A 16,268-nucleotide genomic window follows, 5' to 3' on the forward strand; every position below is an offset into this window, starting at 1 on the left:
ACTGTGATTCAACTTTAAAAAAAAATCATTTTTAAAGATGGGGAAATACTATGACCAGTCGCATTATTTTCTCCGCAGCTTTTGGGTGCCAGGCACTGGCACTTGTGAATTTTTCGCTGATCTCCCACAGTTCAGGCACATCCCAATTTAGGGTACATCTCACATAGTTAAAAAAAAAAAATCAAGTGACTATGGCCACCAAGATTCCTAGCATCGGGGCTGGACCAATAGCACAGCGGGTAGGGCGTTTGCCTTGCATGTGGCCGACCCGGTTCGATTCCCAGCATCCCACATGGTCCCCCAAGCACCGCCAGGAGTGATTCCTCAGTGCAGAGCCAGGAGTAACCCCTGGATGTAACCGGCTGGATGAAACCCAAAAAGCAAAAAAAAAAAAAAAAAGATTTCTAGCATCCTGGGGGATTCCCCAGCAGAGCAGTAATACTTCGGGTACCCAAGGAGGCTTGCACGTCATCCCGCTTTGAGGTGACGCTTCTCCTCCCGGTTCACTCAGCTCCGCCGCGCGGGCCAAGATCCCGTAACCAAGGAAACGGCACGGTTCCACACTCAAAATGGCCGCTAAGCGCCTGGAAGCGGCTGCCGCTCGGCCGTGCCCGGAAGTGACGTCGAGCACAACTTCTGGTTCCGTGTATCCGGGCGCGGGGGTGGGTGCTGGAGTCGCCGGCGGTGCACGTGCGCCTCCCGGGTTCGTGTTGTGCGCTCGAGCCATGGACGCCTTGGACCGAGTCGTGTAAGTCCGCCTGTCGCTACCCTGTCGCTGCCTTATGGAGCTTGGTGGCGGAGAGGGACGGCGCCTCTGCTTTCCGCTGCTGGTTGTCACTTTTGCATTCACCCTTCCCCAGCCGGGGGCCCGGCCGGTGGGGGCTGTCGGTCCCCGAACCCGTGTGCGCTTTGATCTTTAGCCCAGTAGAAACGTCCTGGCCTCTCAAGACTCGTCTTGGAAAAGATGGAGTGAGGGTTTGGGTGCTCTGATCTCGACATCTGACAGATCGAGTTGCCAGTCGGTTGCGGCCGGTCCAGTTGCCCCCACCCCTGTCTTAGCTCTTGGCCTTCATTCATCGCGCCCGGTTGGGCCCGACGGTTTGAATGAGTGAGCAAGTCTTGACTACAGCAAGTACAAATGCTCACTGGCTTTTTTCTTTTGTGATTTAAAACATTTTTTTTGGGGGGGGGGGGTGAGAGGGCACACCCCAGCGATGCTTAGGGGTTACCCCTGGCTCTGCCCTCAGGAGTTACTCCTGGCATGTCTCAGGGGACCGTATGGGATGCCCAGGATCAAACCTGGGTTGGCTGCCTGCAAGGTAAGCGCTCCACCCGCTGTGCCATCTCTCAGGCCCCTGGAAGAGAATTTTCCAAGTGCTTTTGCTTTCCAAAGCCCCTGTCTGGTGGACTCGGGAAGAAAGGAGGAGCCTAGTTATTCAAAATAAGGAGGAACTTTGGATAGACAGCTGGGAACTGTTTGGAAAAGTGGGATGTTTGCAGCAAGTGGAAACAGGGCGTAAGAACCTTTTCTGAACAGAAATATTTAAGAACAGACCCATCTGCTGCTCCATCATAAAATCGGAATGACTGATTTTCCTTGTGGTGTGATTGGTATAGATGGGTCTTGACATTTGTAGCCCTCTTCCAGCATCTTGACTTAGAAACTGATCTTGGGCGAAGCAAAAAGACCTCTTTGGCCTCAGTTGACTCCACTGTATAGATAACTTTGTCTCTTGGAGTGTGGACCCCCATCTTGGTGGTGGATGGGGTGGAGCGGTCCTGTTTGCTGTAATTTTGCCATCATTCTTCTTCGCCGGTGTCTGTATAAAATAACAAAATTGTGCTTGCCTCTTAGGGTCTTGTGAAGATTAAACCTAGATAGAGGGTCAGCCACTATTCCCCTTTGGGGACAGTGAAGTTTGGCTTTGTCCACAGTGATGTGGGAGAGGGATCACGTGTGCTTTCCTGACAGGCTCTGTGACCTCCACCTGAGGAAAGAGACGCTGTGATTAGCCTCCTTGTGCTTAGCAGATGCCCACGGGTCTATCAGCATTGGGTGTGCACTTGTTTGTTTTAGGGGACTGCTTGTTTTAGGGTCCAGGTCGATTTGGTACCACACGTGTGCTCAAGGGGTACTCAGGTGCATTGTTCATGCTTTGTCCCCGTGATGCTGAGAAGACAGTGGTCCTGGGAGTTGACCTACGGTCTTCCACAAGCCATGTATGTGTTCAGCCCTTTGTACTATCTCCCTGGCCTCATATCTGAGCTCTTAAAATTTTTTTTTTTTGCCCCTTGGGTGGGTTTGGTGGGGGCACTGTCTGTGCTCAGGGCTTACTTATGCCTCTGCTCAGAGATCACTTCTGGTAGGCTCAGGGAACCATGTGGGGTGCCAGGGATTGAATCTGGACCAACTGTGTGCAAGACCAGGGATTGAATCTGGACCAGCTGTGTGCAAGACAAGCGCCTTTCCTGCTGTGTTGTCTCGAGCACCTTTTATTTCATTTGAAATTTTGTTTTTTGATGCTGTCTGTAGTGTTCAGGAGCTGCTCCTGGCTCTGTTTGACTGTGGATTGAATCCATGCCTGGGGCTCTCCCCACTTTATGATTTTATTTCTTAAAGTAAAATAATTTTATTTAGGAAAGTGGAAGGGGGGGAGGGAGGGAGATACAGAGAGAGAGAGAGAGAGAGAGAGAGAGAGAGAGAGAGAGAGATGCAGCCAGTAAGAATGTGTCCTCCTTTTTTGCCTTGGCTTTTGGCCCACACCCAGCTCAGGGAACCATAACCATATTGAACCTTTGTGTTGACTGCAGGCAAGACAGTCACTCTGTCTGCTGCCCATACTCTCCGACTCCTCCCCTTAAGAATAATTTTTTTAGAAACCTGCAATAGAAAAATGCTAGTAATACAAAATGAAGGCCTTGAAATCCAAAAGCTAATAGAAATTAACACGTTTAATTTTTAGAAGTTTACGTATGTCATGGTTTTATAGTATGAGCAACATGTTTTAAGTTGTTATGAATTTTGATTTTTTTTAAACAGAAAACCCAAAACGAAGAGAGCCAAGAGATTTCTTGAGAAGAGAGAACCGAAGCTCACTGAAAATATTAAAAATGCCATGCTGATTAAAGGGGGGAATGCAAACTTAACAGTGACCCAAGTACTTAGAGATATGGTATGTATATGTACTTAATTTTAAAAGTTGCTTCGAAATGATTTTTGGAAAGTTCTGCATGATAACTTGGGTAGTCCAAGGAATATGCTTGCTTTAAGAACTGCCAGCTTTGGGCCAAAGATAATAGTAGAGCAGGCAACCTAGGTTGAATTCCCCACCAGAAGTGATTCCTAGAGCCCACTAGGAGTGATTCCTGAGCACAGAGCCAGGAGGCAGTTCTGAGCAATCTGTGATCCCATAAAGCAAAACAAAGAACTGCCAGCTTCATGGTTTCGATTTTCCCAAGCCTGCTCCATTAGCAGGCCCTGTACGATTTATTTTATATTGCTTGTTATGAATGAATAATTCACTATAAATGATCAAAAAAGATTTCCTTAGAAGAAAATAGTAAAGATTGTTGTATCTGACTCTGGAGCCATTAAGCCCTTGTGTAAGAGATTACTAACATATTGTTAACAGGTTAAGCCTTGTGTGCTAATGTTTTCTTAAGCTTAGTTAACTTCTACTTTATATCCCATCCAATGTGGTATAATACTCCTAGTATGTCAGTGGTGTAGAGTATGAGGTGTCACTCCGGAAATTCTAAAATATTGAAAGGGGTGATATAGCTTAGAGTTAAATTTTTCTTCTAATCTAATTTTATTATTATTATTTTTTACAAAGCTATTCATGATTAAATTTCAGTCAAACAGTATTCCAGCACCCATCCCTCCACCAGTATACATTTCCCAGCACCAGTGTCCCCAGGTTCTCTCCCATCACCCCCCACTCCCCATCCTCTGCCTGCCTCTATGGCAGGTGCTTTTCTTCTCTGTCTTGGAGTTAAATTTTTAATTGAATGGTGACTTTGGGGTCTGGGAGCATCTCTGCAGCTTGCTGATCTCTTTTGAGATTTATTTGTGAGTCTCTGGATCAGGGATGTGACCACCAGGCTCCCGGAAGCACAGGGAAATTGGGATAGGGAGCCTATCTCCGACTCTGTGAGAACCTGAAGATTTTGGACACAAAACCTGCATACCAGAGTTTTTCAACAGATTCATTCTTGGATGACGCTTATCTCAAGCCTGTAGATTCTGGCTGTAAGCCTGTTGGCAATTGGAGTGTGGAAGTTTTTGACTGCTGGGACTCTGTTTGGGCAGGTTGTGGGCTCCCCTGCCTCCCTCTGGGGTGTCCCGGATGAGTGTCAGCCTGGCGCGGGGTCTGAAGGCATATCATTTATTTATTTATTTATTTTTGGTTTTTAGGATCACTCCCGGCGATGTACAAGGGCTACTTCTGGCTCTGCACTCAGGAATTACTCCTGGCAGTGCTCGGGGGACCAGATGGGATGTCAGGGATTGAACCTGAGTTGATTGCATGCAGGGCAAACTCCCTACCCACTGTGCTATCGCTCTGGCCCTTCTATTTTTAAATTATAAACAAAACAACTTGGGTCACACTGGCACTACTTAGGGACCACTCCTGATAATGTACTTGGGGGACCACTCAGTGCTGGGAATCAAACCTGGGCCTCTCAAATGCAAATCATGTTCTCCAGTCCATTGAGCTATCTCTGGCCAGTGTGTTTATTCATTATACTCTGAAGTTGTTTGAGGAAAACATGAGTTGATACATTTAAAGAAACCAAGATAGTGATTTAAATTGGTTTATTTAGAGCATGTAGAAAGTGTTTGCTTAAGGAAGTCCAGTCTAAGTTAGATTATTATAGTTGTGTTTCAAGTTTTGAGTTATTAAAGGGAATCTAAGAAGGTCAGAAATAGAACTTAGATGTTGGAGGAATGTTGATTATTTGCTGTAGTGCTTAATTGTCTCTGCTTTTCAAAATATGTATTATGAAATTGTGAATTATGTCTTACAGTATGCATTGAAAAAGCCATATGGTGTTCTGTATAAAAAGTAAGTACATTTTTTACTTTAAATTATTTTGTCCCATTTTAAAAGTAACAAACGGCCACTTTCTTATGGTGCTCACACACACGGCACACAAGACATTGCTTGCTATGCTGAGGAACAAAGGCAGAGCTACCAGGATGGTGCATGTGGGGCGTCAGGACTTGAATCCTGTGGCCTCATGTTTGCAGGTAGACTTTCTGAGCTCTTCTGGGCCCACAAATAAAGATTCAGGAAATTAAAAAAAAAATAAATTTTATTTTCCCCCCTATACTATATATAAACACTCTGGTTTACAAAGTTGTTCATGGTGATTTGTTACAGACATTTAATATTCCAACACCAATCCCACCACCATTGCACCATCCCATCACCATTAAAGAACTTAATTTTTAAAACGCTACAATTCTGGGACAAGACCAATAGCACAGCAAGTAAGGCACTTGTCTTGCATGCAGCTGGCGTGGGTTCAATCCTCGCCATCCCAAATGGTCCTCTGAGTCCTGCCAGTAGTAATTCCTGAGTGCAGAGCCTGGAGTTAACCCCTGAGCACCACTGGATATGGTCGCAAAACAGAAAAATAACCCACTGCAGTTCTTTATATACAGCTGTTAGTATTTTTAATTTCACTGGGGGGTGGGGAGTGGGGGGTTTTGGCCACACCTTGTGCAGTGCCTGAGAGTTGCTTCTGACAGTGCTTGAGGGAACAGAGATGGTGCCAGAGACTAAACATAGGCCTCCTGCATGCAAACGGTACACTCTTCCTGGCTCCAAGTTTATTTGCAGTTTGTTTGTATTAACTATTCTTTCCCGTTGTAACCATGGCATATGTGTATGTGTATATGTATGTATATATGTAAAACTTTACAGTGATTATAGACTTACAGAGAAGTTACCAAATTGTATTCCCATATTCCTTTCACCCAGCTTCTCCTAGTGTAAATCTTGCATAATCATTGAATAATCCTTTAAAATAAAATTTGAGGGCTGGAGGGATAGCAACCGTGGGTAGGGCATTGACCTTGTAAGTGGCCAACCCAGGTTCAATCCCTGGCTTCCCATATGGCCCCCCAAGCACCGCCAGGAATATTTCTGAGCATCGCTGGCTGTGACCCCCAAATTGAAAATAAATCATAAAATATGAATCTGATTCTTTCACTGTCATACTTAGAATACTTAAGTGCTTCCTGCTACTCTTGTAATATCTGTATTCCTTACCTTGACCAACGAGTCCCTATATGACCTAGGTTTTTTCTGTGTCTTTCCATCATTCCCATTTGTTCACTAACCATCTGTGACACTTGGTTTTGGTTGCTTGGATCGTCTAAGTTTGCTTCCATCTCAGAACCTACTTGTTCTGATCCCTCTTCTACAATATACGTAACTTTAAACTTTTTCCATGACTAATTTATCAGATCTCACTCAATTATTCACTACTATTCATACTAAGCTAACTACCTAATTTTTTAAAAATTGAAGGTGGGGAGGAGGGCTTGTTATATTCCTGGTTCTGTACTCAGGTGTCACGCCTGGTAGGGCTCGGTTGTCCGTATGCATATGCATTGCTGGGGATTGAACCCAACCTGGCTATGAAGTAGGCAAGACCTTAACCTTAGAGTCCTTAATCTCTCTGGTTCACTTTAAAACTTTTTTTTTTTTTAATCACAATTTGTTTTGTTTGGGGTCCACGTTTGGTAGTGCTCAGGGATCACTCTTGGCAGGCTCAGGGAACCATAGATGGTGTTGGCAATCAAACCCAGTTTGGCAGTGTGCAAGGCAAGTGCCCTGCTTGCTGTACTATCTCTTCGGCTCCTTTTTTGGGGGTGGGGGGGTGGGATGGGGAACCACACTGGTGGTGTTCAGATGTTAGTCTTGGCTCTGCATTCAGAATTATTCCTGGTGGTGTTTGGGAACCATTAGGGATGCTGCTGATCAAACCTGGGTTGGCTGCAAGGAAGGCAAGCACCCTGCCCACTGCACTCTCTCCGACCACATCTTAGCTCCTCTTTTTAGAAATTGTTTACTTTTCCACAAGGACATAGTCTCCACAAAAGCACGGCTCTTGTTTGGCATACTATAGTATCTCTGGGGCTAGAGAAATAATATATTGGTAGGGCATTTGCCTTCCATGTGGCCAACCTGAGTTTGCTCTCTGGCATCCTGTATGGTCCCTTGAGCACTGCCAGGAGTGATTCCTGAGTGCAGAGCCAGAAGTGATCCCTGAGCATAGCTAGGTGTGTCCCCCAAACAAACAAAAATATAGTATCCCTGACTCCTAAAACAGTGCCTTGCGCTTACTGGGCATTATACAGATACTTGCTTGAATATCCTTCTACCATTTTCTGATAATCTGGATATAAGATTATCTTTATTATTAAGCTTGTTATTGGATGAGTTAATTTTTTTGTGTGTGGGGGAGGCACACTTGGCAGTGTTTTGGGCTTACTCCTGGCTCTGTGCTCTCAGGACACTCCTGGTAGTTTTGGGGGACCATTCGGTGTCCTGGAGATCAAACCCAGGTTGACTTTGTACAAGGTGTGCACTCTACTTGCTGTACTATTGCTCTGGCCCCTCAGTTACCCAAATTTCGTGTTTTAGTTTTGGGTCTCCTGGGCAATTCCAAGGGACAACTAGAGTTCACACAGCAGCACTCTAAAGGCTATTCAGGGGCTGGAGCAATAGCACAGAGGGTAGGGCATTTATCTTGCACACAGCCGACCCAGGTTCAATACCCAGCATCCCATATGGTCCCCTGAGCACTGCCAGGAGTGATTCCTGAGTGCAGAGCCAGGAGTGACCCCTGAGCATCACCAGGTATGACCCAAAAAGCAAAAATAAATAAATGAATAAAGGCCATTCAGTGTTAAGAGTCAAATTGAGGGCTTTTGTGCGTACTAGACTTGTGCTCCAGCTTTTTGATCCTCCTCTGACTCTGGGTTGAGTTACATAGGATTAAAATTAGACTCATCTTTTTTTGTATCTTAGGAAAAATATTACAAGACCATTTGAAGATCAGACTTCATTGGTAAGTATGAGAAATCTTTCTAACTTATGGGCCTCTAAGTATTTTATTTTTATTTACTCGGGGGCACAGGTGGTTTGAGACATCCCTGGCTCTGCTCAAAGAGTTACTTGGTTGTCCACTCAGGGATCACTAGTGGTGGATCATATGGGGTGCCTGGGATTGAACCCGGGTCACTGGCTTGCAAGGCAAGTTTAATTCTTATAATATAATTCATGGCTTTTTTCTTAAATGAGAAATTATCAACAATTATCAACCAGTAACAGTGATGGGTCTCATTCTCCTAACTCTGAAAGAGCCTTGAATATGGCACTTTTTAAAAAATATCAGGGCTAGGACGAAAGAGACGTTACTGGGGCCTGCTCGAGGCAATCGATGAATAACAGGATGGTCGTGATCGTGAGAAATTATCAGACTGGGGATGTGGCTCAGCAGTAGAGCACTTGGATATGAGAGGTCCTGGGTTCAATTCCTAGCACCACCATAAAAAAAAAAATCTCATGAGACCAATTTGTCATATTCTTAAAAATAGTTCTAGAGAACTTATATCTCACTTGGTTAGTATATATTCACTGCTTAGAAGGAGAATTATTGTGAGGCCAGAGTTGTAGTACAGTGGTTAGGGTGCTTTTCCTTGCACCTGACTGACTTGGTTCAATCCCTGGCACCCTATATGGTTCCCACACCCCACCAGGAGTAATTCCTGAGTGCAGAGCTACAGTTACTGAGATCGCTGGGTATGACACGAAAACAAAACGAAATAAAAAATTTTGTTGTTTTGCTGTGATAGGGTCACCCTGTGCTGGGGATGCACTCAGCTGTGTTGGCCCCAGGGACTTACACGTGTGAGGCACACACACTTCACCACTGAGCCACATCTCTGGGCCTCGGAATTGCTTTCTAAGTATATGAATCAAAAATTCACACACACAAAAAATATGTGGTTACAGATTTTTAAATTTTTTTTTTACTACAGCTTCCAGCTTTCTGTGATAGAGGGTTAATTGCTCCTGGCAGTTACAGGGGGACCCTGCAGATTCAGGAATCAAATGTGGGGCTCTTTCATGCGAACCACACACTAACTTAGCTATTTCTTTGGCCCCTGTTAATCTTATTTGTTTGTTTGTTTTTTTGGTGTGTGGGAGCACACCCAGCAGTGCTCCAGGCTTCCCCATGGCTCCGCTTCAGGAATTACTCTTGACGGGGTTCAAGGGATTCAATGAAGGGCTGGGGATCAAACCTGGGTTGGCCATGTGCTGGGCAATCACCATCCCTGCTGTACTTTTTTTTTCTTCTTTTGTACTGTCTATATTGTGTGTGTGTGTGTGTGTGTGTGTGTGTGTGTGTGTGTGTGTGTGTGTAGGGGAGTTGGGCCATACCTGGCAATGCTCAGGGGTTGCCCCTGGCACTGCATTCAGGAATCACTCCTAGCGGTGCTCCTTGGACCATAGGGGACTCTAGAAATCTAACCCAGGTTGACTTTGAGGCAAGTGCCCTGCCCACTGTACTCTCTTCTCTCTGGTCCATGTACTATTTTTATTTAAAAGAATTTTTTTTTCATACGTGCTACTGAAGTGAGCACTGTTGTCTTTTTTTGTTAGTTTGTTTTTATAAAGCAAGTTTTATTCTAGAAATTGGACTTTTTTGGTATACTTTAAGAAGAAGAAACTACTGCTTGAACTACTGGTAGCAATTACAGCTTGCTTTACTACAGTGTATCAAGTTCCTCTGGCAGTTTATTGACAGCCAAAACTAAATCCAAGGACTAGCGAATGACAAGATAAAAGGTGTATAAAAGTAAGTGGTGAATGATGAATGAATGTTGAGTGTGTAGCTGTTTGTTGGTTTGGTGTTTTGTTGTTGTTGTTTGTTTTTTGTGTGTGTGTGTGTCACAACCAGTAGTGCTCACGGGCTATTCCCAGTTCTGCTCAGGGGTCACTTCTGCCAGTGCTTGAGGGGATCAGATCTGGACCTCCTGCCTATAATGCATGTGGGAGACTGTTTAAGAGCTCACTCTGGCCCCACAAAATTGGTTTCCCAATCAGAAAATTGGAGATAAAAGACTAGAAATAAAGTCCTTTCAGAAACCCTGTGCCGAAGTTTTCATTAGTTTCTACTAAAAATAAGACTGGAAGACTTCTTTTTGGGGGAGTGGGGTGTGGGCCACTCCCAGTGATCCTCAGGGGTTACTCCTGGTTCTGCACTCAGGAATTACTCCGAGTGGTGCATGGGATGTGGGAGATCCAACCTGGGTCAGCCACGTGCAGCCCCAGGACTGGAAGACTTTTTTCAAGTGCTACAATTCTTTGTTTTTCCCGTCCTGAGATTCATTATGGCTGGGACCATTGTGTGACCTTTATGTGGTGGGTGGGCGGGCAATGGTTGGACCACACCTGGTTGTGCTCAGAGGTGATTCCTGGCTTTGCTCTGGAGTGACCCCTGGTGGTACTCGGGACCATAAGTGGTGCCAGGGTTGCAAACCAGGTCTGAGGAATGCAAGACAAATGCCTTAACCTCTGTACTGTCTCCAGCCTACTCAGAGGTATAATTCTGTCATTCTTGTATGTATGCATTAACTAAATGGAACTTCTTTGGCTTTACAGGAATTCTTTTCAAAGAAATCAGATTGTTCTTTATTCATGTTTGGCTCCCATAATAAGAAGCGGCCAAATAATCTCGTAATCGGTATGTTTTATTTATAAAAATTTTATTTATGGGGCCAGAGAGATGACTCAGAGGGCAGGAGCACCTGCTTTGCATGTGGGAGCTGTGGGGTTTGGTCCCAGTGCCAGGTGCTCTGAAGAGTACCTCTATAAATAGCCTCAAGACACTGCTGAGTGTGACCAAAAAGTCAAAAACTTTCACTTAGGGTGGAAAGATAATACAGCAGGTAGGGTGCTTACCTTGCATATGGCCAACCTGGATTCGATCCCTGGCATCCCATCAGTCTCCTGATCACCACCAGGAATAATTCCTGAACGCAGAGCCAGGAGTGACCCCTGACCATCACCATTTATGACCCCCGCAAGAATCCATAAACAAAATATACCTTTTATTTATAGTGTCAGCTCTGTGATTCAGATTAATTGATGTTGAGGATTCAGGAGTAACCAGTAAACTAAGCGAGTTACTTTTGTTACTGTGCCCAGGATCAAACCAAGGACCTGACGTGGAAGGTGTGTGCTCTGTCACTTGAGCCACCTCTTAGTCCTAAGCTTAATTCTTTTCTTTTTTCTTTTCTTTTTTTTTTTTTGCTTTTTTTGGTCATACCCGGCGATGCACAAGGGTTACTCCTGGCTCTGCACTCAGGAGTTACTCCTGGCTGTGCTCAGGGGACCATATGGGATGCTGGGAATCGGACCCGGGTTGGCCGCATGCAAGGCAAACGCCCTACCTGCTGTGCTATCTCTCCAGCCCCCTAAGCTTAATTCTTTAATTTCCTTGTGAGATAAAATGTTATCTGTCCCCAGGTAAATAATGACATGTAAATATTTTACCTCAAGTTGTAGACATTTTTCTATTTTAAAACATACAGGGACTGGAGAGTTGGTACAGCAGGTAGGTGCTAACCTTGCATACGGCCAGCCCGGGTTCAATCCCTAGCATCCCATATGGTCCCCTGAACACTATTAGGAGTAATTTCTGAGTGCAGAGCCAGGAGTAACCCCTGAGCACTGCCAAGTATGGCCCCCAAAAAGCAAAAACAAACTAAGACAGATCTCTAAATGGTCTCTTAAGATTTTTTTCAATGTTGGTATTGAAACAATCTATTCTAGTAGAACTAAAAATTTAAGAAGGGCCGTAGAGATAGCTGAATGAGCTGGAGTGAAGGCTACGCATGCTGGTGGCCTGGGTTCAGTCGCAGGCATTGCATATTCCCCCAAGCACTGACTCAGGAATAAGCCTTGAGTACTGCCGGGTGCTCCCCCGAAATCCAAAAGAAAAAAAGAGATAAAAATTTAAGAAAGATAAATATTTGGGGATATAAGAAAAAAGAAGAGAGTCAGGTAATAGCATCTAGTGTATAATTAGAAGATGACTAATTTTGGGGAAAATGACTGACTGCTTAAAAATGTATTTTTCTTCTAGGTCGTATGTATGACTACCATGTGCTGGATATGATTGAATTAGGTATAGAGAAGTTTGCTTCTCTAAAAGATATTAAGGTAAGAAAGATGCTGGGCACAAATAGAAGAATCATTCGATGCTAGACAGCACCGTGGTACTGTCTCTCTGGCTCTTGGTACTTTGACTTCATTTCTCCCTTTTTTTAATTTTTTACTACTAGTATTTTTCATTGTAATTTTTAAAAGTAAGAAGCACATAAGTTAATTCTATATATCTGAGAAAAAACTATGAATAAAACTATGATGGCTTTTTTTTCTTACCAACTTTGACATCATCTTAAAAGTCATCTTCCTCAGGTATTTCTCTTCTTTCTTTCCTTCTTCTGTTGCCAAGCCTCATTCTCCTGGTAACTGTTTCGGTTTGGTGTTTGGTTCCTGGGCTATTCCCAGATTTGTTTGGGATCTGCACTTGACTTGGTGTGTGCGTGTGTGCGTGTGTGTGTGTGTGTGTCTGTGTGTGTGTGTGTGTATGAGAGCGCCAGTGCATGTTTGTTTATACTGCATGGTCCTCAAGGGACTATGCATTGCTAGGACTTGACCTTGGAGCTCCTGCATGCAGAGCAATCCCCCTCCGCTTTGCTTCCCTTTTCTGTTTTTGGGAAGGGGGTCTGTCTGGCATTGCTGGGGGCTACCCAGCTCTGTTTCAGGACCGTGCCTGGGAGTGCTCAGGGGACGATGTGGTCTCAGAAATTCAGCCTGGTCTTCTGTATGTAGAGTATGCATTCAGCTGGCTAAACTATTTCTCCAGCTTCTTCCTCCCTTCTCCCTTCCCTTGCTTCTGCTCCCCTCCTTGTGGTAACTCTTAAAGAAACAAGTTACTTGACTGTGGCAGGAAATTAGGAGATCATTCTAGGATCCTGTTTTCTAGGATGGTGAAACTTAGAGAATGTCAGTCTGATCTTGAAAGGCAGGGTTGGAAGTGTTCTGATGGTGTAGCCAGAGACTGTCTGTACGTTGTCTTAATGAATGAGATGAACTGTAAGGCTAGGCCAGAGATGCAACTCAACATTAGTGCAGATGCCTTGTGTGCACGCGCTCTTGTGTGTATATGGCACTGCAAAATTAAATTGTAAATTTACTTGTTTTAGTTAGGATAAAATACTTTGTGACTGACCTGGGATATTTTAAGTGAAAATTCTATGTATAGTCAATCTAAAAATTTTTTTCTCCTTGAAAAGATTAGTTCACTTTAAAAAAAAAAAAGTTTGTGTGCGTGTGTGTATACTGTATTGTATTGTTGGAGTATTTTTGATTTTCAATCTCAGATTATTGGAATTATGATTACTGACCACTTATGTGTTACATACTGCTTGATGTATTTATGATTTGTAGTCCTAGATCGGGCTGGAGCGATAGCACCGCGGTAGGACGTTTGCCTTGCACGCAGCCAACATGACCGACCCGAGTTCCATTCTTCCGCCCCTCTCAGAGAACCCAGCAAGCTACCGAGAGTATCTCGCCTGCACGGCAGGGCCTGGCAAGCTCCCCGTGATATATTTGATATGCCAGACACAGTAACAACAAAGTCTCCGATAGAGACGTTACTGGGCCCGCTCGAGCAAATTCGATGAACAACGGGAGGACCGTGATCATTGAGTCCTAGATCATGACAAAATAGTATATATTTTTTAATTGCTGTGTACTGTGGTCAGATTGGTATTTTGTTCCCAGGGCTAGGAATAGAACTCAGAGCCTCCACACATGCAGAAGCCTGTGCTTTGTTGCTGAGCTGCATCCCAACCCTGTCAGCGTTGTTTAAGGACAAAGTTGAAGTTAATTGTTGCCTCTTGCTGTGCACTAAAATAGCCCCCCACAGACCTAAGCAGAGCAGGATGAGCATCACGTGCTCACAGAAAAGTTACTGAATTTGGACGGTCTGTTTGGGTCTCCATTCAGGTGACAAATCTTAGGCATGTCTCCTAAGGATAGACAGGCAGAGACTCCTGGTGTGGAGGCAGAGAATGAATGTCGTGAGTCTGGTCATGGGGACGCAGGAAAGCAGCTGGTGGGCTATGGTTCTGGACGGAGGATATACATGTGGTCGGATTTTCTTGAGCTCGGTTTGGATAATCTGTACTGCTTTAAAAGAGATTCAGGGTTGGAGTGATAGCACAGCCGGTAGGGCATTTGCCTTGCACACGGCGGACTCAGGTTCGATTCCCAGCATCCCATATGGTCCCCTGAGCACCGCCAGGAGTAATTCCTGAGTGCATGAACCAGGAGTAGCCCCTGTGCAATGCCAAGTGTGACCCAAAAAAAAAGAAAAAAAAGAAAAAAAAAGAGAAAGATACAAAAACCAATGGGAAAATAAGAACAGTGATTGGAAGATGTGACTCATGTGTTAAGAGCACCTTCCTATATGCATGAAGCAGGAAGGACTTCGCACCCTAGTTGGCTAAAACGTTTGAAATCGAGGACTACATTCATCCTCTGTCTCCACACCAGGACTCCAACCCTGAAAAATTACTTTTTAATATAAAACTGTACACATTAGAAAATGCCAACTCTGGAGCTCGGAGAGATAGTATAGCAGGTAGGGCACTTGCCTTCACGCAGCCTCTTCAGGTTTGATCCCTGGCATCCCATAGGGTCCACTGAGCACAGCCAGGAGTAATTCTTGAGTGCAGAGCCAGGAGTAACCCCTGAGCATTGCTGGGTGTGACCCCGAAAACAAAAGAAAATGAAAATGCCATTTCTGGTTTTAACCCTGAAGGCAATGTTTGTAGGCATAGTTTTAGGACTATTAAGAAAATGTGAAGGAGGGGCCACAGCACTTGTATAGCAGGGTAGGGTTTTTGCCTTGCACACAACCCCAGTTCAGCCCCCAGCACCTTATGCTTCCCTGAGTACTGCCAGGAGTAATTCCTGAGCACAGAGTCAAAAGTAAGCCTGAGCACTGCTAGTTCCGCCCTGCCCCCCCCCCAAAACGAACCCCAAAATAAAGTGAATTGGTGTATATATGCATTGACCACTTTAAAAATTAGCATATAAACAGTTTTCATTCTTGATAGTTGCATTTTGATTTTTTCATGTTGTAGAATAGTAAATGTCCTGAGGGAACGAAACCCATGTTGATATTTGCTGGCGATGACTTTGATAGAACAGAAGACTACCGAAGGTTAAAAAGTCTTCTTACTGGTAAGTACATGAAAACTTTGTTTTCAAAAAAAAATTTTTTTTTTCATTTTAGTCAGGTGACTTCCAGTACTGTTAATGGCAGGGTCTCCTGCATAGAATGTTCCAGCGCTACAGATCCCAGCTCCAGATTCCAGCTCCACCAAAGTGGCTGCATCTCTATTATCCCTCTACCCCAGCTTCCTGCTGGAGACCAGTACTCAGGTTCTTGTTATTTCTTTACTATTCCTTTAGAGCCCACATATGAGAGAAAGCGTTTCTTGTGTGTCCCCCCTCCTTCTGACTAATCCCTGTAGCAGCAAATTCTATAATTTCATCTTTTCTTATGACCAGATAATGTTCCAGGCCGGGCCAGGAAGAGGAACCGGTTCCGGGCGTGGGAGCCGGTTGCAGGGAGCTTCCTGGCATTCATTTAAAGTTGTGGGCACGATGCGGGGACACCGCAGGCTGCGGGGCACGTGGCCGTGCTGTGATCCCAGCCCGTGTCCCGGGCCGAGCATCTTGGCTCAGGATGGATCGTCCGAGCCGGCGGTCAGCTGCTGGCCCCGCGCTGCAGAATCTGGGCGCCGGGACAGTGCACGTTTTACCATATGCTTCTGCAAAGATTTAAATGAACAGAGAGTTTCCTAACCCATTGTTCTTTCATAGGTTCAAGTGAATGGGTTGGATTTCGCTGAAAATTCATTGCAGAATTTGCTTTACTTCTGAAAAGTGAGGAAAAATTCCTTTGTGGAGATAGAAGTCTTTTCAGAGCACTGCAAGCATTTTGTAAGCGAGGGTTATTAACCCAGCTGCGTACACATGTGCCCATTTTTTTCAGCAAGGCCTTGAACCCGGAGAAGTAAATCATAGTAAAAAATAAGAGTATGGGCTAGCTCTCTATCTGGACTTCAGTGTTTTTAATGTGGTTGTTGATTAGAT

The 16,268-nt window shown here is 44.6% G+C and overlaps 1 protein-coding gene across 1 annotated transcript in view; it reads left to right on the plus strand.

The window, feature by feature from the left end:
• Positions 1-654: 654 nt before the first annotated feature.
• Positions 655-16,268, plus strand: part of RPF2 (ribosome production factor 2 homolog) — a 29,523-nt gene continuing 13,909 nt past the window's right edge. The window contains exons 1-7 of the mRNA XM_056125223.1: positions 655-748; positions 3,041-3,173; positions 5,032-5,069; positions 8,049-8,088; positions 10,689-10,770; positions 12,175-12,251; positions 15,251-15,350. Of these exons, the coding sequence (XP_055981198.1) occupies positions 726-748; positions 3,041-3,173; positions 5,032-5,069; positions 8,049-8,088; positions 10,689-10,770; positions 12,175-12,251; positions 15,251-15,350 (493 nt within the window). The 5' untranslated portion in view covers positions 655-725. The remainder of the gene's footprint in view (positions 749-3,040; positions 3,174-5,031; positions 5,070-8,048; positions 8,089-10,688; positions 10,771-12,174; positions 12,252-15,250; positions 15,351-16,268) is intronic.

This window comes from Sorex fumeus, unplaced genomic scaffold (genome assembly GCF_029834395.1).
Source record: "Sorex fumeus unplaced genomic scaffold, SorFum_2.1 ptg000054l, whole genome shotgun sequence".
Lineage (NCBI taxonomy): Eukaryota > Metazoa > Chordata > Mammalia > Eulipotyphla > Soricidae > Sorex > Sorex fumeus.